Below are 17,037 nucleotides of genomic sequence, written 5' to 3'. Positions count from 1 at the left end.
CTGCTTGGCCTCTGGCTGGGCTTGCCCCTAAATACAACTCACCCCAAACTTACAACGGACTGGCCTGTAGCTTGTGGCAGTTTATAGAATTTCCAGTCGTGCCTGTCTAAACTTCTTAAAAGTTTATTAAAGTCATTGCAGGTTAGCATGCAGTTTTAGAAACACATCGATCCCCGTGTGTTTCAATTTCCCCAACTGTGACCTCTTGTAAAACTACGCAGCACGGCGCACCCAGGATCCTGGCGTCCATGAGGTCAAAACACACAGCTGGCAACTCACAAATCGTTCAACAGGTCAATTAGATCTTCAAATTTATATTAAAAAGTAAGACACCAGCCGAAACCGGTTTGGCTCAGTGGTAGAGCGTCGGTCTGCGGACTGAAGGGTCCCAGGTTCGATTCCGGTCAAGGGCATGTACCTGAGTTGCGGGCACATCCCCAGTAGGGGGTGTACAGGAGGCAGCTGGTTGATGTTTCTCTCTCATCGACGTTTCTGGCTCTCTATCTCTCTCCCGTCCTCTCTGTAAAAAATCAATAAAATATATTAAAAAAAAAAAAAAAAAAAAAAAAGTAAGACACCAAAAGGCCGGTCCCCAGAGGAGCTCCCTATCACCCCTCCCCCCAACTGGGTGTGCCAGGAGGCGGGCCGCAGGGCGCCTGCGCGGGTGACTGCGGCAGAGAGGGGGGCGGAGACACAGCGGGCCGGCCCCGCCCCTCCGCGCAGCCGCAGCCCCGCCCCGCCCCGCCGCCGCCCACGGCCGGCCCGCAGTGGGAGAGCCGCTTCCGGCAGGCAGCCTCGGAGGACGCGCGCGGCGCGCCCGGCCCGGCATGGCGGGCGTCCACCGCGAGCTGCAGGAGTACCTGGCGCAGGGGAAGGCCGGCGGGGCGGCCGCCCAGCCGCTGCTCGCCGCGGGGACGGCGGAGGAGCCCGCGGCGGGGGCGTGGCTGGGCCGCGCGGGCCTGCGCTGGGCGTGGGCGCCGAGCCCCGCGGAGCCGCAGCGGGAGCCGCAGCCGGAGGCGGGCCCGGCGGGCCTGCCGCCCGTGACGCGCGCGCAGCGGCTGGCGGCGGCCGGCGCGTGCCTGCTGCTGGCCGCGCTCTGCTTCGGCCTGGCCGCGCTGCACGCGCCCGTGCTGCTGCTGCGCGCCCGCAAGTTCGCGCTGCTCTGGTCGCTGGGCTCGGCGCTGGCGCTGGCGGGGGCCGCCGTCCTGCGGGGCGGCGCGGCGTGCGGGCGCCTGCTGCGCGGCGAGGAGCGGCCCTCGCGGCCCGCGCTGCTGTACGCGGCGGCGCTGGGCGGCACGCTGTACGCCGCGCTGCGCCTGCGCAGCACGTGGCTCACGGCGCTGGGCGCCTGCGCGCAGGTGGCGGCGCTGCTGGCCGCGCTGCTGGCGCTGCTCCCGCGCGGCGCCGGCCCCGCGCTCCGCCTGCTGCTCGGGCGGTGGGGCCCGGGCGCCCGCCTCGCCCAGGCGCTGCCGGTGTAGGAGCCGGAGAGGCCGCCGCGGGAGCTGGAGCGGCTGCGACGCCCCGGGGCGCGGTGACTGCCTCGGGCGGAGCTGCCCTCCGCCCCGCAGGAAAACGTCTCCTCTCGGCTCCTGAAGACTGTTCCTCATCCTTCACTGAGAGGACCCATAGAGGGATCGGCTTAAACATTAACTTAGCCACCGGACGGCGTTAAGTACTTCCGAGGGTTCACTTCGTCCATTTTTTATTGAAATTATAAATGCGCTTTATGAGGTTTGAGGAAAGCAGAGGACCTAAAATCTGTACTGATGCCCGGCCGGTGCGCTCAGTGGTTGAGTCAAGAGACCACGGTTTGAGCGGTAAAAACTTGTTTTAAAACTTGATTTCGGAGAGGAAGAGCGCATCCATGACGAGAGGATCGCCGACCCACTGCCCGCCGCCCGCCCGGCCCCGCCGGTGCCCAGCAGGCCCGCCCCGCGGCGTGGTCTGCCCAGGCTCCGGTGCCGGCAGCCGGCGGCGCCCGCGGTCTGGACGGAACTGAGATGAGGGCCTCCTGAGGAGGAATTCTACAACCAGAGCGCCCGGATTTGATGGAAACCACAGTCAAGTGTCATCTTTATCTGCTTTTGAAGCGATTGAATTGGGCAATCCCAATGCAACGTACGATGCTTTTCACATCTGAGTTTTCCTTTTAGGTCCAGCATGTTTTCTGTGACTTGATTGCACACCTAATTCATTGCCAGAAGGTATGGGCCGAATATTCGAATGAGTCCATAAAACTGCACGGGTAGCCGCTGTGTATCAACCAGAATGGGAAATGTATTAGAATGTTAGGAATTCTGCGGTTCTCAGCTGACAGCTCCTGGAAGAGCCAAACTGCAGATCACTTCGCTCAGCCCCGGGGCGGCGGGGCGGGGCTGCTCTAGAGCCTCGATTCCCATGCTCCAGGCGGTTCCTGTTCCTCTTCCCACCCAACCTCCACACTCTGAGGTCCGAGCAGCGCTCCTGCCACCAGCGTGACACTAGTGAGGCATCCACAGGCGCTTACAGGCCACTCCCAGCTCCCCCGCCCCACAGCCTTCCTTTAAGATGACGCCTGGTTCCTGGAAAAGTAAACAGGCTTACCTACCTCAAGTGTAAAAGCAAATGCAGTTTTCAGGGAGAGGTTTATTTTTTTTAACTGGAAAATCTTGTGCTCCTGGCTGCTCTTACTACCTGCTAGTTAATCTCTAATTCTAAATTTCTCTAGAATCTTCACAACGGAAGATTTTACCACAATTAGCACATTTTTATGATGTTGTTTGTAAATATTGCTTTCCCAACCTTTTCTCAAGAATTCAAGACTGAAAATCTACCTTTTATAAAATTGAAAGCACAACATATTTCAATAGTGATGCTTTAAAATGTGTGTGTATATATATATCATAAATATATATAATGTAGAGATTTCACTTTTTTCTAATTCATACTCAAAATTTGATCTGGCCTGGCTGGTGTGACTCAGTGGTTGGCCCCAACCCATGAAGCAGCTCAAGGTTTGCTTCTGGTCAGAGCACATCCCCTGGTTGCAGGTTTGATCCCCAGTGGCAGGTGTGCAAGAGGCAGCAGATCAATGATTCTCAACATTGATGTTTCTATCCCTCTCTCCTCTTCCTCTCTCTGAACTCAATAAAAACTTTTCTTAAATGTGATCTATTCTGCTTACTGAGGTACTGTGTTTAAAAATTAAAAAGCATAAAATGTTAAGGTTTCTTACCATATTCCCAGAAAAAAACAATCCCTTTTCTGCTTCTCAGAATTGATATAGACCAGTGGAGGGCAAAACGAAGAGCCACAAACCTGAAGCAGTCTTGAGCTACCCAGTCATGTTTGCCTGCGGTGCTGACAAAGAACAGGAAATTACCCGCTTTGCCTTAGCGATCCTGACACCCTGGATGGGCGCCTGCCATTCCCTCCCTGCAGAAGTTATAGCTTTCACTCTTGCGTGTGCTGTCAACACCCCTTAGGACGGGGAGTTTCTAAGCAGCACCACCAAGTTTGCCCAGAAAGCTTGTCTCCAATGCCCAACTCCAATAAAAACTTTTCCTCTTATAAAAACAAAGTAAGGGCCACTATAGGAAGTACTATGGAGCCCTTTTAAAACTGAACATCTTGCCGGGACCGGTTTGGCTCAGTGGATAGAGCGTCGGCCTGCGGACTGAAAGGTCCCGGGTTCGATTCCGGTTAAGGGCATGTACCTTGGTTGCGGGCACATCTCCAGTGGGGGGTGTGCAAGAGGCAGCTGATCGATGATTCTCTCTCATCGATGTTTCTGGCTCTCTCTCCCTCTCTCTTCCTCTCTGTGAAAAATCAATAAAATATATTTTAAAAAAATAAAAATAAAACTGAACATCTGACATCCATTCCAAATGGGGCCAAATGTAACATTTAAAACTAAAGAGATTTGTTGTAGACCATAACTTCCTGGCTTTAAGTTAGGACTATCCTCAGCCTTATAAATGCTGGTATGGAAGAGAAAGCAATTGAAGTTTTACAAAGTTGTTTTAGACATTTTGGTCCATTCTTTTCAACTTGAACAATTTGTGAAATGATTTAAAGTCATCCAAAGGATACATGTAGTTCATTTCTGGCTTACAGCAGTTCCTCTCGTTGGAAACAAGGCAGTTCGAGTCTAAGGTGATTATTAGGAGATGCACCCACGGGAGAACCCCTGCTTGGATGAGAGTATTTTCTCTTCCTCATATAATTTTCCATCTGCCAGAATGTGTTTAACCAAGGCTTTGAATCTACTTCAACCTATGTTATAGTTTTAAGGTATTTCTCTATTACAAAAATAAGAATACAATGGCTGGATGAGAATTTAAAAACCAAGTTCACAGGTGAAACTGATTTAGACTGACAGCGGCTCCATCAAGGGTGCTACAGGGATAAGCACTAACTACGCCCTCCACAGACTGGATACGTGGAAACAGGGTTTCCTTAAGGCAAGTGCATCACAACCAGTTATTTCTGTTAATTCTTGCATAAATCATATTCTGTATTCATACAAAAACAATGTTTTTTCTCTGACAAACTGTACATATAGAAACAAATTTCCAATTGAACATAAACTTAATTTTGAGGAGGTGCTCCTTGTCTCGTGACACTTAAAAAAAATTCCAGCGTTTATCTCACAAAACAATGCAGGAGCCGGGCAGTGAGGGGGCCAGGACAGGACAAGGCCGCTGCTCGGGGCCAGCAGCAGTGTCTTCACCCGAAGACCTCGGGCTCCAGCTCAGCTGCCCCAGAAGAGTTCAGGGCGACAAGGTGCAGGCTTCCTTGTTTCTCTCGGTGAGTCCACGAGAAGTTGTTAAATACTGTCCAGAGAGGCCGGGGGAACTCACCCCAACTTCTACCGGCCCCGCCCACCGCCCCTTGAAGCCCCTCGCCGTGGCGGACCAGAGTTCATGGTGCTCCCTCTACTCCAGTTACTGCTGCTCCGGACCCCTCTGGAAGGAGGGCCGCTGCCGGGAGGGCCCCCGAAAGGCTCATCTCTGTGGTAGCCGTCATGGTGGTCTCCATCCAAGGAGCTGGAGCGCCCAGACTTCAGCACTCTTTGGGAAGGTCCTGGGCCCCCTCGGCCTAAAATGAAACATAGATTTGACATGTGACTTGTTAACATCAGAGACTACTACTAACTCCTGGTACAAACTTGTACCCTGTGGTGACAGCACAATGCTTCTGGGTCTTTCTCTCAAACAGCTCTAAGGACACGAGCACTCGGTGCACTAAGGGTTGTGCCTCCACCCTCTTCTCGACCACTGTCACTCCCAGCCAGGCCCCTTCACATCAGCTAGACCCATGTTCTGCAGGCTGTGTGACAGACAGCGGGAGGCCAGGAGACACAGCACCTTCTGGAGGTCATGGGCACGCCAGGCCTCACCGGTGCACAGTCCCTTCACCTCCTGTGCCACAGCCCTGATTTAATGGGAAGCACCTGCGGCGAGGTGGCTGCAGATGCTGGCCTAGAACGAGCATTCACTAGGTTAGCCCACAGCTAGGTGGCACTCTGATTTCCTTTTATGTAGTGAAATAAAATATTTCTTGAAAAACAAAAGCATAGGAAGAAAAATGCTAGTTTTTAGAATGGTTTCTCCCAGGGGTAGTTCTATTTGTCCTAGGCTTGGACACACAAATTTAGGTATCACTAAAATTCTGATTTAAATTTTTTTTTCTCACGTGATGCTAGAATTTGGCCACCTCTCCCACAATGCACTGTCAGAAGATTATTGACAACTCATTTTGCCTTAAATTTTTTAATGGAACTGAGTCCGGACAAGAAAAAGAGGTTAGGAAAGTTAGCCAAGGAGTAATTTTAGCTTCTTTTCTTACAAAGTGCAGCCCAACCCCAGAGGCACAGGGCAAAGAGCTGTCCGCTGGGATGTAATTTTCACACTAGCCACCGGCCTCGACCAAGGACCCAAACAGCGTGCTGAGTGCCCCTGCAGACCAGCAGCAAAGTGGGCGCTGAGATGGGAGATCTGGTGGCTGAGGGGTGTGCTCGGAGAAGGGCCACACAATTGCCAAGAACAAAAGCCAGAACTCTGTCAGGGAGACAGGTCACCTGGGTATGGAGCACATGGCAGTCTTTCCAGCAGCCTCCACACCACACCCCGCACCACAGCCCTGTCTAACCTAGCCCAGAGCTGTCATCAGCATTAGGTGGCTCCTGCCCTTGCTAAATGTTAGTGCTGCATCAAAAACAAAGATCCAGCCCAATTGAGTGGCTTAGTGGTTGATGTTGACCTATGAACCAGGAGGTCATGGTTTGATTCCCCATCAGTTCACATAATTGATTTTTCTCTCTCCCTCTCCCTTCCTCTCTGAAATTAATAAAAACATTTAAAAATAATAATAAAGATCCAAAAGTTGTAGAAATAATCTTAATGGCCCCACTTGAAAACAGCCCTTCCAGACCATTTTCCCGTCTTTGTAACTGTGGGCTGAAACAGCAGAGCCTGGGCGAGGACCAGCCCACCCCCACGCACTGCGGAGAGCGCTCCAGGGCTCCAAGCAGGCATCCGTGCAGAAAGCACCCCAACAGCGACAGTGCTGGGCACCCCGACAAAGAGCTGAACTTGAATAAAGCAGAGATTTTTTTTTTTTTTTTTTTTTTTTTTTAAGAATTTTGAGAGAGAAGAGAAGGGAGAGGGAGAAAAAGAAACATCAATGGGAGAGCAAAACGTCAATCAGCTGCCTACTGCACACTCCTCAGGCCTGTGCCCTGACTGGGAATGGAACCATGACCTCCTGGCAAACAGGGCGATGCCCAACCACTGAGCCACACCAGCCAGGGCAAAGCAGATTCTTGCAAGCAAGTGGAGAGCTGTGCAGAAGGCGAGGGCGCCAGCCTGAGTGAGCGCGCCGGCTGGCTGAGGAGTGAGCCCACAAACTGCGCCTGCTCCACACTGGGGAGCGTGTGCCTTCCCGCAGCCTATGCCCGGGAGGGAGTCAGCTGCCCTGCAGGGGCAGAGGGAACAGGCACCCCCAGGAGGGGCTGCCTGGGGGCGAGGCCTCCACAGCTCCCAGACCGGAAACCGGCCTCCACCTACCTTTGCCGCCTCGATCCTCCGAAGGACCCCCGGGGGCTTCCATTTCTCTGTGCTCAGAGGTCCCTGGCCCGTCATGCCAGGGGCGCTTTCGAGGTGGCAGGGATGCCATGTCCATGCCTTGGAGAGAAGAGGAGCGCTCTCTGCCAGCTGGGGAATGGCCGTCGTGAGGGGGATGGTCAGGGCGGGGAGCATCACGGAAATGTTCGTGACCTGGCCCTGAAACAGAAACACAAACGGACAATCTCATCATATTACAATATGACCAAAAGCAGACGGAAAAATGCTGTTAAGAATTAGTAACCATCACTCATGCAAGAATCACACCGTGAGTACATATATGAAAGGTCAAGATCAGAAATCAACCTACCACCTGAATTAAGCGGCAGGTGAGGTCCAGAAAAGTGGATCTCAAACTTTTAAGTCTCAGGATAGCTTTTACAGCCTTAAAAATTTCTGGGGACCCCAAAGGGAGATTTCATTTATGAGAGTTATAGCTAACAATATTTGCCATATCAGCAATTAAGATGGAGAAAACTTCAATTGGCCTAACTACGATTTCCAAAGACGGAACAACGCAGTGAAGAGAGTGCTGCCGTCTTGGGTCCGGCCGGCCCTGCCGAAGCGCCCGGCCCAGGGGAAGCAGGACCCCGGCCGTCTGTGCGCGCCATCCTGCTCGCCAGCGAGGCTGCTGGCTGCAGGGTGAAACGATCCCGCCTCCGTGGTGATGCCAGGTGGGAGAGAGAGAACCTGGGGGGCCTGTAGGGTCTCGGGCCCCCAGGGTCCAGGAACTGCTGCCTGGAGTCACCACAGCCCCAGGCGGTCTCCTGCCTCACCTGGCTCTCGACTTCCATCCCAGGAGTCTGGTTTCCGACCTCCTTCAAAGCGAGGGAATTCATCAGGAGTGGGAAGCAGACCCTTCCTTCCTCCTACACAAAGGAACACACCACACGCAGTGCTATTTCAGCTGCGCTCCCAGCGCTGCCCGCCCCGCCCGCCCGCGCCGGGGTCCTCGGCACACACCTCGGGGGGCGCCCCGGCCTCTGCCCCGGAGGTCTCTTCCGCGGGCAGCTTCCTCAGAAGTATCAAAGCTCTCCTCTGGACCGAAGTCTTCAGGACCGGGGAAGCCGTCCCGGCCTCGCGGGGGGGCCCGGCCGTCGTGCCTCGGGGGGGCGCCTCTCCTGAAGCTGGGAGCAAACAGCAGACCGTCACCGTCAGCGTGGGCCTGACCCTCTACATACCGCGACAAGGAAGCACACGATATAAGAAGGCAGGATACAACGTAAACTGTGCATTTTTAAAGGTACACATGTTACAATCCAAATATTACAGGCAGGAAGTAAACATATCAGAATGTAGAATTATTTTAATTTTTTTAGGCTTTGAGGAATAATAGCAGTGAGCATTTTTTAATGCCAAGTGCTTTACATTATTCATTTCATTCTACCCTCATAACCACCCCGCCCATGAAGCTGGTACTATGACTGACTATTCTCCCCAGAGAACGCTGAGGCAGAGAGACTGAGTCACTGGCTGTAGGGTGCACTAGCGCCTGGGTGTGAACTCAGCCCATCTTGCCCCTCAGCCCAGGCTTTTTACCATTGCTCCCTAATACTCTCATTATCAGTGAAATTTCTGCGGGGGGGGGATGATGAGTAACACACACACATAACCAGGGAGAAAGGTGTGTGGACCCTGTCTGCCGACAGCCCGCTCCACAGCAGCGGTGACACGGGCATCAGCAATGGGCAGGCTGGTGCCGGCCGGCCGGCGGGCAGCTTCCCTCCTGAGGGTCTGGACTGGAGTCGGCCAGCGGGAGCTGCTGGCGCTGCGGGCAGCGGGACGGGCCTGCACGTGGGAAGGACATGTGAGCCAGGAGGCCCCAGGCAGCGAGAAGGGTCAGGAGGCAGCCAGGGCGTGGGCTGGTCCGCAGAAGCCACCTGCCAGGGCTTCCTTCAGGCCAGGCCTTCTGCTTTTTTTGAGTCTCCATTCTATTATGTTTTGCTTTGAAAATTTTCCAATTTATAGGTAAGCTGAAAAAATAGAACAAGCCCATACATCCATCACCTAATCAGTTCTTAAGGTTTTACACAGGAGCTTTATCTTCTCTTTATCTACTTGTTTCCAGATTCATTTTCTAAATCATTCTAAAGCCAGCCGCTGGCCTGTGCACCATCCCTGAATGCTGCAGTATGTTCCTCCTGAAAACCGTTCCCCTAGAAACACTCACTGCCCCGGCACGGAATAGTTTATCCTAGTCTCACTCCACCGTCTCCACTTGTCCCCAGTGTCCTTCACGCTGTTTGGACGGTGAATGTCAGTCCTGTCACTGGTAGTTGTTTCTGTGTTCTTTAATCCACAACGCCCCCTCCCTAGTTATCTTCCGTCACCTTTACAGAATGTCCCACAACTTGAACTTTTCTGTTTGTTCCCTCAGGATCAGATTCCAGCTAGGCATCCTTGGCCAAACCCCTTACCCTCCGGGTGGCAGCTGTCTGTTTCATGGGTACGGGGTACGGGTGGGAGGGACCGCGCCTCACTGCGCAAAGGCCATCTCCTCTGCAGGCACCTGCGTGGTGCCTGTGGCCTGGGAGGCTGCCCTGTCCCCACACTTGTTTCCTAGGGCTTTAGCTGCCAGTGAGGGAACGTCTGAGTCCCGCCCTGCACCCACAGGGGTGACCAGCACACTGGCTGAAGTAACAGCAAGAAGGTATGGGTGGGCTGGCCGGGAGAGGGGCAGAGCAGGAAGAGGAAAGCAGAGAGCACTACTGCCCCGAGAGCCACGGGGAACCCCCAAGCACAGCAGGACTCTCTGCCCAGGAACCGTCATGCCACTGCCCTCATTACAAGAAAACAGAATCTAAGTTGCCCTAATCAGAAAGCAGCTCCTGTTAAGGTCTAGATGTGTGTGTCCAGCCCCAAATTCATGCTGAAGACTCCCTGTGAAGACCTGAGGAGATGCCCTGGAGGGCATCAGCATTCCTGAGGACACGGCCCTCACGGTGGGCTCCGGGGCCGCAGCGGCACGGGGAGAGCTGCCCTCCCCTCCAGCGGAGCAGGAAGAGAAGTGTCCCCGGAGCCCTTCCTGCTGGGTCCCGTCTGCAGCCTCCAGATGTGAGGACATAGGTTTCTGTGCTTATTCCTGGCGGGGCGGCATTTGGTTACAGCAGCCTGAGCTCCTAGCAAACTGGCCGCCCTCCACGGCCTCTCCTTCCTCAGCTAACAGGTCCGTTCAGGCATTCCTGCGGCGCCAGTGCTGCTCCAGGCCGAGGCGCGTGGTGGGCGAGCAGAGCCCTGCCCGCAGGACCCCGTGCCCCAGGAGAGGGAAGAGGAAGGGATGACACGGCCTAGGGCCCACGTGCTGGGTGCTGCGAGGCCACAGAGCGCAGGGGGGGGGGGGGGACACGACGACGACAGGAAGAGGTCCGCTCAAGTGAGCCACGCCGTCTGGGAGCCGCGTCCCAGGCAGAGGGAGCAGCAAGCACAGCTCCAACGAGCAGCAGCGCCGTTTAGACGAAACGCAGCACAAACGGAGGGAGGCTCAGTAAAATCTGAAACTGCGCAAGATGCAGATTCAAGAAACCAATGCAAGTCCTGCTGGTGCCAAAGCCAGTGGAAAGGAGGCGCCGCCTCACCGTTCAGAGCGAGTGCACACCTGCCCAGCGTGGAGAAAGGCCTGTTTCCTATGAAAACTGGGCGCCCTTCCCATAGCTGCTCTCCTTCACCCCTCAGGCACCCTCTGCGGCCTTCTGGCAGCCAGCCTTCCCAACGAGCCTGAGGATGGGGTTGCCAGCCCCATCTCAGTCACCTCCTAGCAACACGAGTGAGACTGTGACAGGGGAGGAGGAGGAGGAGGAACAGGAGGGGCGCTGCTCTCGGTGGGCCCGTACCTGGGAAGTGCCAGTGACACTGGCCTCAGGGGCACTGTAGCAGCGAGGCTGTCGAGCACACAGTAAATACCACCCTCATTGACTATTCTGAGTCAAAATTCAAATTTCACTAATTCTTGGTTTTTTTCCTGCATATTTCTCTTATTTTTTTCCCTTTTTGTTCTTTTGTTTCCCTTCATGTATCTTGTGTTAAAAAAAATATTGATTTCAGAGAGGAAGGGAGAGGAAGAGAGAGAACATCAATGATGAGCGACAATCGTTGGTCGGCTGCCCTGCACACACACTGGGGATCGAGCCCACACGCAGGCACGTGCCTGCCGGGGATCCTGACCTCTGGTTCCTAGGCCAATGCTCACCGCGGCGCCACGCCGGCCGGCCTCCCGTGTCCCTTCTTTACCCCAAGCAAGCTGAGTGCTCACCCAAGACTGACCTTGACCTATCCCACAGCACTGATGTGATTTTAGGATCTTTAGGCAGTTTCACAAGAACTGCCTACTAAACAATCCCTTTACTCTTCATCTACATATCTGTCTCATCTTTCATCATTCTAATCCACAGAACCTGGAAATTTCTAATCCGTTCCAGGAAACTGCAGTATGCAGATCTTCCCATTACTTTAAAACAGCCAAAAAGATGCAAAGAAAAAACTATTTCCATACAGCGATTGTATGACAAAGACAAAGAGAACCACATAAAGGTTAGAAAGCATAATTTTTTTAAAAGTCTAAATGCAAAACGTGGAGAGTAGAGCTAGAGGTGAAAAGCAGACACAAAGCTCCCGGGAAGAAGACACAGGCCCTCGGCGGGTCTGCCCCACCTTTCCTCTCGGCGCCCTCGGAAGCGCGGGTCCTCGGGGTCCCGGGGGAACCGCTCGTCTCCGGGTCTGCGGCCTTCCCACGCCCCCGGCGGGCCCCGGGCTGCGCCCCGGCCGTCGCCCTCGCTGAACTCCCTGTGGTCAGGAGGAAAGGGCGGCCCGGGCCCCCCTCGCCTCCACTTCTCTTCCTGCGGCAGAGGTCCTCCTCGCCCCTCAAATTCCCGTAAGCGGTGGCCAAAGCGCTTGTCGGGGTGGAAGTCCTCGGGTCTGCTGAAGTCGTCGGGAAAGTCGGGGTGAGGGCCGCGCCGGTCCGGGCCGCCCCGGAACGGCCCCCTGTCGGCCCCGTGCTCAGGGCCGCCGCTCTGCTCGTGCCGCCGCTCCGACAGCGGGCCCAGGTGGTGGTTGGGAGGGCCCCGGGAGTCACCTACGGGAAACAAAGCTGCTTTTACCAGGTCTTCCACGCTTCAGGTGCATCCTGCCATCGTCCCCCCGGCTCTCAGCACCCTGAGGAGACAGCCGTCTCCAGGGCATCCTATAGGAGCGGACCTAGTGTTCGCTCACCTCCCGGACGTTACTCACACTCTGGCTCTGGACACTCGCTCCTGAGGACGCCCCCTGCCTCTCTGGGAACGGCGGCCTCCTCTCTAACACCATCACCATTCTTTGCAAATAGTATTTGGAAACCCACCAAAATGCTTTTGGAATTTTTGAACATGTGATACATTAAATTACTGAGTAAAAACGGAAAGAGACAGATGAATTTCTGACGGTGAATGGAGCTCACCCCCGCCTCTGAGGGGCGTTGTCCTGAACAGTCGTGGCCATTCTTAACGAGCACTTATTTCGGTGAACATACAATGAAATCACATTTCTGAAAAGCGGAGAGTAAGGAACACTCCTGCCTCTAAAACTAAGGGTTTAAATAAAATTCTTTTCATTCTGCACCCTGGCAATGAAGATGTTTCCAGTATCACAGTCAGCCGTAATTCCTACCCTTCCAAAGTCCTTCCTCTTCATTCTGTCCATTTCCATCCCTCCTCGCCATCAAGCATGCTTAAGAAACGTGGCCGTGGCAGTGAAAACAGCATGGCAAAACTGTCCCCTTCCCCTGGAAAACCAGCTCAGGACCTGGCGGCAGCTGCTCGGACACTGTGCTGCTGGAACGGGTGTGGCCTGACTTGAGGAGCTGATCATGTGCCGCCTGGACTTACCTATGAATGCCAATCTCCCCATTGCTCTCTCTGTCTACAAGCGCCCGATTTATCCCAGGAAAGAAACCCAGCCCCACCCATTAGAAGGCACATGGCCCGGGGATGGGGGGCAGCGCTGGTTAGCTAGCAGGGGACGGCAGGGCCCCTTTTCCGGCTCTCCCTTCTCCCTTCTGCCCCTGGGAAGAAAGGGAAGAAGGGAGAAAAGGAAGGGGGGGGGGGGAGTGGGGGGAGGGGAAGGAGAGGAGGGGAGGGGAGGGAGAGGGAAGGAGGGAGGAGGAGGAGAGAAAAGGGAAAGAACAAGGAGAGGAGACAGGCAGAGACAGACACAGGGCAGGGGAGAGGGAAGGCGGCTCTCAGTTGCTGCCCTGCACCTTGTGGATAAAAGACTTTTTTCTTCGCGCCCAAAGTCCGAAGACTGGTCCTTGATGCTTGGCTTTCTCTTTCTACTTTCCCTGTCGGCCACCACTTCCAGAGGATGGGATTTAAAATAAACATTCTAATTATTTTATTCCTTCCTTTATCCCTCCAATATCTCATATACATTGAAGACAAGCTTCCCATTTCCAAAGTGCTAGGGCTGGAAATGCTGAGAAGGACTTTCCTTACTCTGATAAAACCACAGGATGCTGTGGGCTCAGCCAATTAAAAACAGAGAGGAGAAGGAGGGACGTTCTTTGAAAAGCCACCTGCACGGACACAGGCTCTCTGGTGTCCTCCGAGGAAGGCGCCACGCACCGCCTCCGCCCCACACGCCCTCCCGCCGACGCGCCTCCACGCCTGCCCGGCCCTTCCTGCAGCGGCTTCCCTCTGGGAACAGGGCTCTGGCGCCCAGCATGCGCTCCCTCCACTCCTACGATGGACACTCATTTCCAAACAGCTCCCCATCTGCTAGACACTGCCAGCCCCATCCCTGTGCCCTCCGCTCGGTCAGCACCCGAGGCACGGCACGTCCGCGCACTGCCCTGTTCGTAGTTAGATGTGGTGCAGAATAACGCAACCAGCTAAACAATTCAATACTTGACACGCTTTGGAGGGAGAAAGGGGTGATATTAAAAACACTTAAAATCTCGGAATTCTTTATCCCATCAGAGCATCTCCGCTCTCGCTGCTGGTGCGCAGGCGGCCGGCAGCACTGCCCTCCGCAGGGGCAGGGCCGGGTCTGGGGGCTCACTGCTTGCGCAGGGCTCCGGCTAATGACGCAGGGCCAAGGGCGGGAGCATCACACAGCACTGCCACCTGCAGTGGCTGTTTCCCGGAGGTTCACATACCATCCATCAGACACTGACCCGTAACACTGTTCACTGTGAGGTGTATGCAAAGGTGGTGAGATACAACCGCTTACCGCAGGCAGACAGTTACCTTTGTTAGGGCCAGGTCCTTGTCCAGCGTTAAGAGGGGGGATGCGACCTTGTGCTCCCTGCTGCCCTAGGCCTGGGATCAGGGGTGGCGGGCCTGTATTCTGTCCTTCCTGAAAAGATGTTTTTAAAGAGGTAGTGTGAGTTTCCTGAATAGCAACTGTATGATAATGTGACAGAGAAAAACATTAGGTTGCCTCGAAGCCTTCAGTAGTAAATGTACAGCCAGTGACATCCTGGCAAACGGTCTTTAAATTCAGAGAGATCCTTCTTTGATCATAATAAGAGGAAACACACCTATTTTAAATCTGCCAATAGGTTTCATTTAAAGCTAGATCTTGACTTCTTACGCTAAGCAAGAATGTCAATGGGAAGCGAGAAACCATGAGGCAATGACACCTCCTCCTCCTGGCAACCTCCCAGGACAGCCACTCCTCCTGGTGCCACGCTCTTCCCGCCACAAGCCGGCAGGGCTGGTGTGAGAGCGGGTGGGGAACAGGGCTGGGCTCCTGCCAAGGGAGGTGTGCACACCAGCTTCCTCCTTCGCCACCTCCTCTCCACCACCCTCAGCCCCTCCTGCTCATTCACCCGGGATCTCTTGGATTCGTTTGATTCTGGCAGTTTCTACCTCATACTAACCAGCTGCTCTTATGCTTTTAATCTCTTTGCTCTGGACCCCAAGCTTGTCCCTAGTCCTCATCTCTGTATTTTTATCCAGCCATATCTAAATTCTGATTCCCCACATTGCCAGTGACCTTGGATCAGGTCTGGTGATAAACACACACACCTTCTATGAAAATAACTCAGTTTTAAAAATCAACAGCAAGCCGAAACCGGTTTTGCTCAGTGGTAGAGCGTTGGTCTGTGGACTGAAGGGTCCCAGGTTCGATTCCGGTCAGGGGCATGAATGTTGGTTGCGGGCACATCCCTGGTGGGGGGTGTGTAGGAGGCAGCTGGTCGATGTTCCTCTCTTATCGACGTTTCTAGCTCTCTCTCTCTTCCTTCCTCTCTATAAAAAAATCAATAAAATATATTTAAAAAAAATAAATAAATAAAAAATAAAAATCAACAGCAAAATTGTATTCATACTCCAAATGAGCTGGCATGAAAGAGCAGCCCTGACTGCAGGACACCACTATAGTTATAACAGTAACATCAGTAACTTCTATACTTGTTTTTTGTATGTTTCATCCCCACACAACTCATGCTGTTCATTTAATACATGTCAGCAATTCCAGTAAATTAAGCCAATTAAAACAACTGGTTTAAATCATTCGCCTGGCCGGGACCGGTTTAGCTCAATGGATAGAGCGTCGGCTTGGGGACTGAAGGGACCCGGGTTCGATTCTGGTCAAGGGCATGTACCTTGGTTGCGGGCATATCCCCGGTAGGGGGTGTGCAAGAGGCAACTGATCGATGACTCTCTCTCATCGATGTTTCTAACTCTCTATCTCTCTCCCTTCCTCTCTGTACAAAAATCAATAAAATATATTATAAAAAAATAAATAAATAAATAAATCATTCGCCTGGTCAAAGTGAAGAAAGTATTTCAGTATGTGACAAACATGAGCCTAGATTTCATCAGGCCTACTTCGGAGATGTAAAATTCCCTATTTCACACCTTCTTCACATTCATGCAAACAATACTTCCATATGTCAATTAAATCTTTACAGCAGCTCTGCATTTATAAAACATTTTTGTACATGATAGAATAAAAACTTATTAAAAAGTGCACAATAAATTCTGGAAGTAAAGTCAAATACCATCAGATTCTTCGCTGCTATGAAATTTTTAAGTTCTGGGAGATCTACCGAAGAGTACCACATAATCTTATTTAGCTAGTTCTAATTCTGGGAATTCTCAGAGCTATTAGCGGTGCTTTCTACAGTGTCCGCAGTGTGGCCTCCCCCGGCAATGGCGGCCGGGAGTCCCATCCTCCGAAAGGCGCAGGAGCACACAGCCAGAGGCGAGCGTGCTGACCCTTCCCTGCTCAGGCAGTCTTTCTGTCCGTCTCCCCAGGCAAGCTGAACCTCCTCACACGCTCCAGCACAGCTCAGGGAATGGGCATTATAACTTGGCTAATAAAAGCAGAACTGTCAAAAGGAGGTCAAGAAAATGTCTAGAAAAATACTCCCTCTTATAAATATTGTTGTAGGCTGAAAACCAATTGGACAGAATGTGTGGTTCTGGCCTGAGAGCTCTGAAGGCATTCCCTGGAGCCAGAGCAGTGCGGTGGGGCCACGCTCCTGGGGCCTTCAACACCTATGTGCAAAGGTGGAGCTGGCGGACCACGCCACCAAGGACCCGGAGAGGGAGCACGACAGGCCGGCAGCCTGGCCCCTCGGCCACAGCTCTTCTGGAGGCCTGGGACAACTATCAGCTGGTCACTCTACAACACAGGTTCATATTACGATACGTTTGATGGTCTACAGTGGTCGGCAAACTCATTAGTCCACAGAGCCAAATATCAACAGGACAACGATTGACATTACTTTTGAGAGCCAAATTTTTTAAACTTAAACTTCTTCTAACACCACTTCTTCAAAACAGACTCGCCCAGCCCAGGCCGTGGTGTTTTGTGGAAGAGCCACACTCAAGGAGCCAAAGAGATGCATGTGGCTCGCGAGTCGCAGTTTGCCGACCATGGGCCTATTGCATTTTCTTGTCTCCCTCTTCAGCTGCGATGCTCTTCTCAGGCCGCTGTCACCACCTGAGACATT

The 17,037-nt window shown here is 53.4% G+C and overlaps 2 protein-coding genes across 8 annotated transcripts in view; one reads left to right on the top strand and one right to left on the bottom strand.

Annotated features, from left to right (window-relative positions):
- Nucleotides 1-747: 747 nt before the first annotated feature.
- SFT2D3 (SFT2 domain containing 3) lies at nucleotides 748-3,299 on the top strand. Its single transcript, XM_045575122.1, has one exon. The coding sequence runs from the start codon at nucleotides 828-830 to the stop codon at nucleotides 1,476-1,478; it is 651 nt and encodes a 216-aa protein (XP_045431078.1). The 5' UTR covers nucleotides 748-827; the 3' UTR covers nucleotides 1,479-3,299.
- A 664-nt stretch (nucleotides 3,300-3,963) lies between these two features.
- WDR33 (WD repeat domain 33) overlaps nucleotides 3,964-17,037 on the bottom strand; it is a 110,409-nt gene continuing 97,335 nt past the window's right edge. For 6 of the 7 annotated variants that reach the window (XM_045575116.1, XM_045575120.1, XM_045575117.1 and 3 more), the window contains 6 exons: nucleotides 14,321-14,429; nucleotides 11,754-12,174; nucleotides 8,070-8,233; nucleotides 7,883-7,975; nucleotides 7,050-7,265; nucleotides 3,964-5,079 (listed from right to left, as the gene is read on the bottom strand). In XM_045575116.1, coding sequence (XP_045431072.1) covers nucleotides 4,850-5,079; nucleotides 7,050-7,265; nucleotides 7,883-7,975; nucleotides 8,070-8,233; nucleotides 11,754-12,174; nucleotides 14,321-14,429 — 1,233 coding nt within the window. In that variant the 3' untranslated portion in view covers nucleotides 3,964-4,849. The remainder of the gene's footprint in view (nucleotides 5,080-7,049; nucleotides 7,266-7,882; nucleotides 7,976-8,069; nucleotides 8,234-11,753; nucleotides 12,175-14,320; nucleotides 14,430-17,037) is intronic. The other variant, XM_045575121.1, reaches the window with a different exon arrangement.

Source organism: Pipistrellus kuhlii, unplaced genomic scaffold, assembly GCF_014108245.1.
Source record: "Pipistrellus kuhlii isolate mPipKuh1 unplaced genomic scaffold, mPipKuh1.p scaffold_m20_p_66, whole genome shotgun sequence".
NCBI lineage: Eukaryota > Metazoa > Chordata > Mammalia > Chiroptera > Vespertilionidae > Pipistrellus > Pipistrellus kuhlii.
The sequence above is the reverse complement of the archived record's forward strand: the minus strand, read 5'-3'. Positions and strand labels throughout refer to the sequence as shown.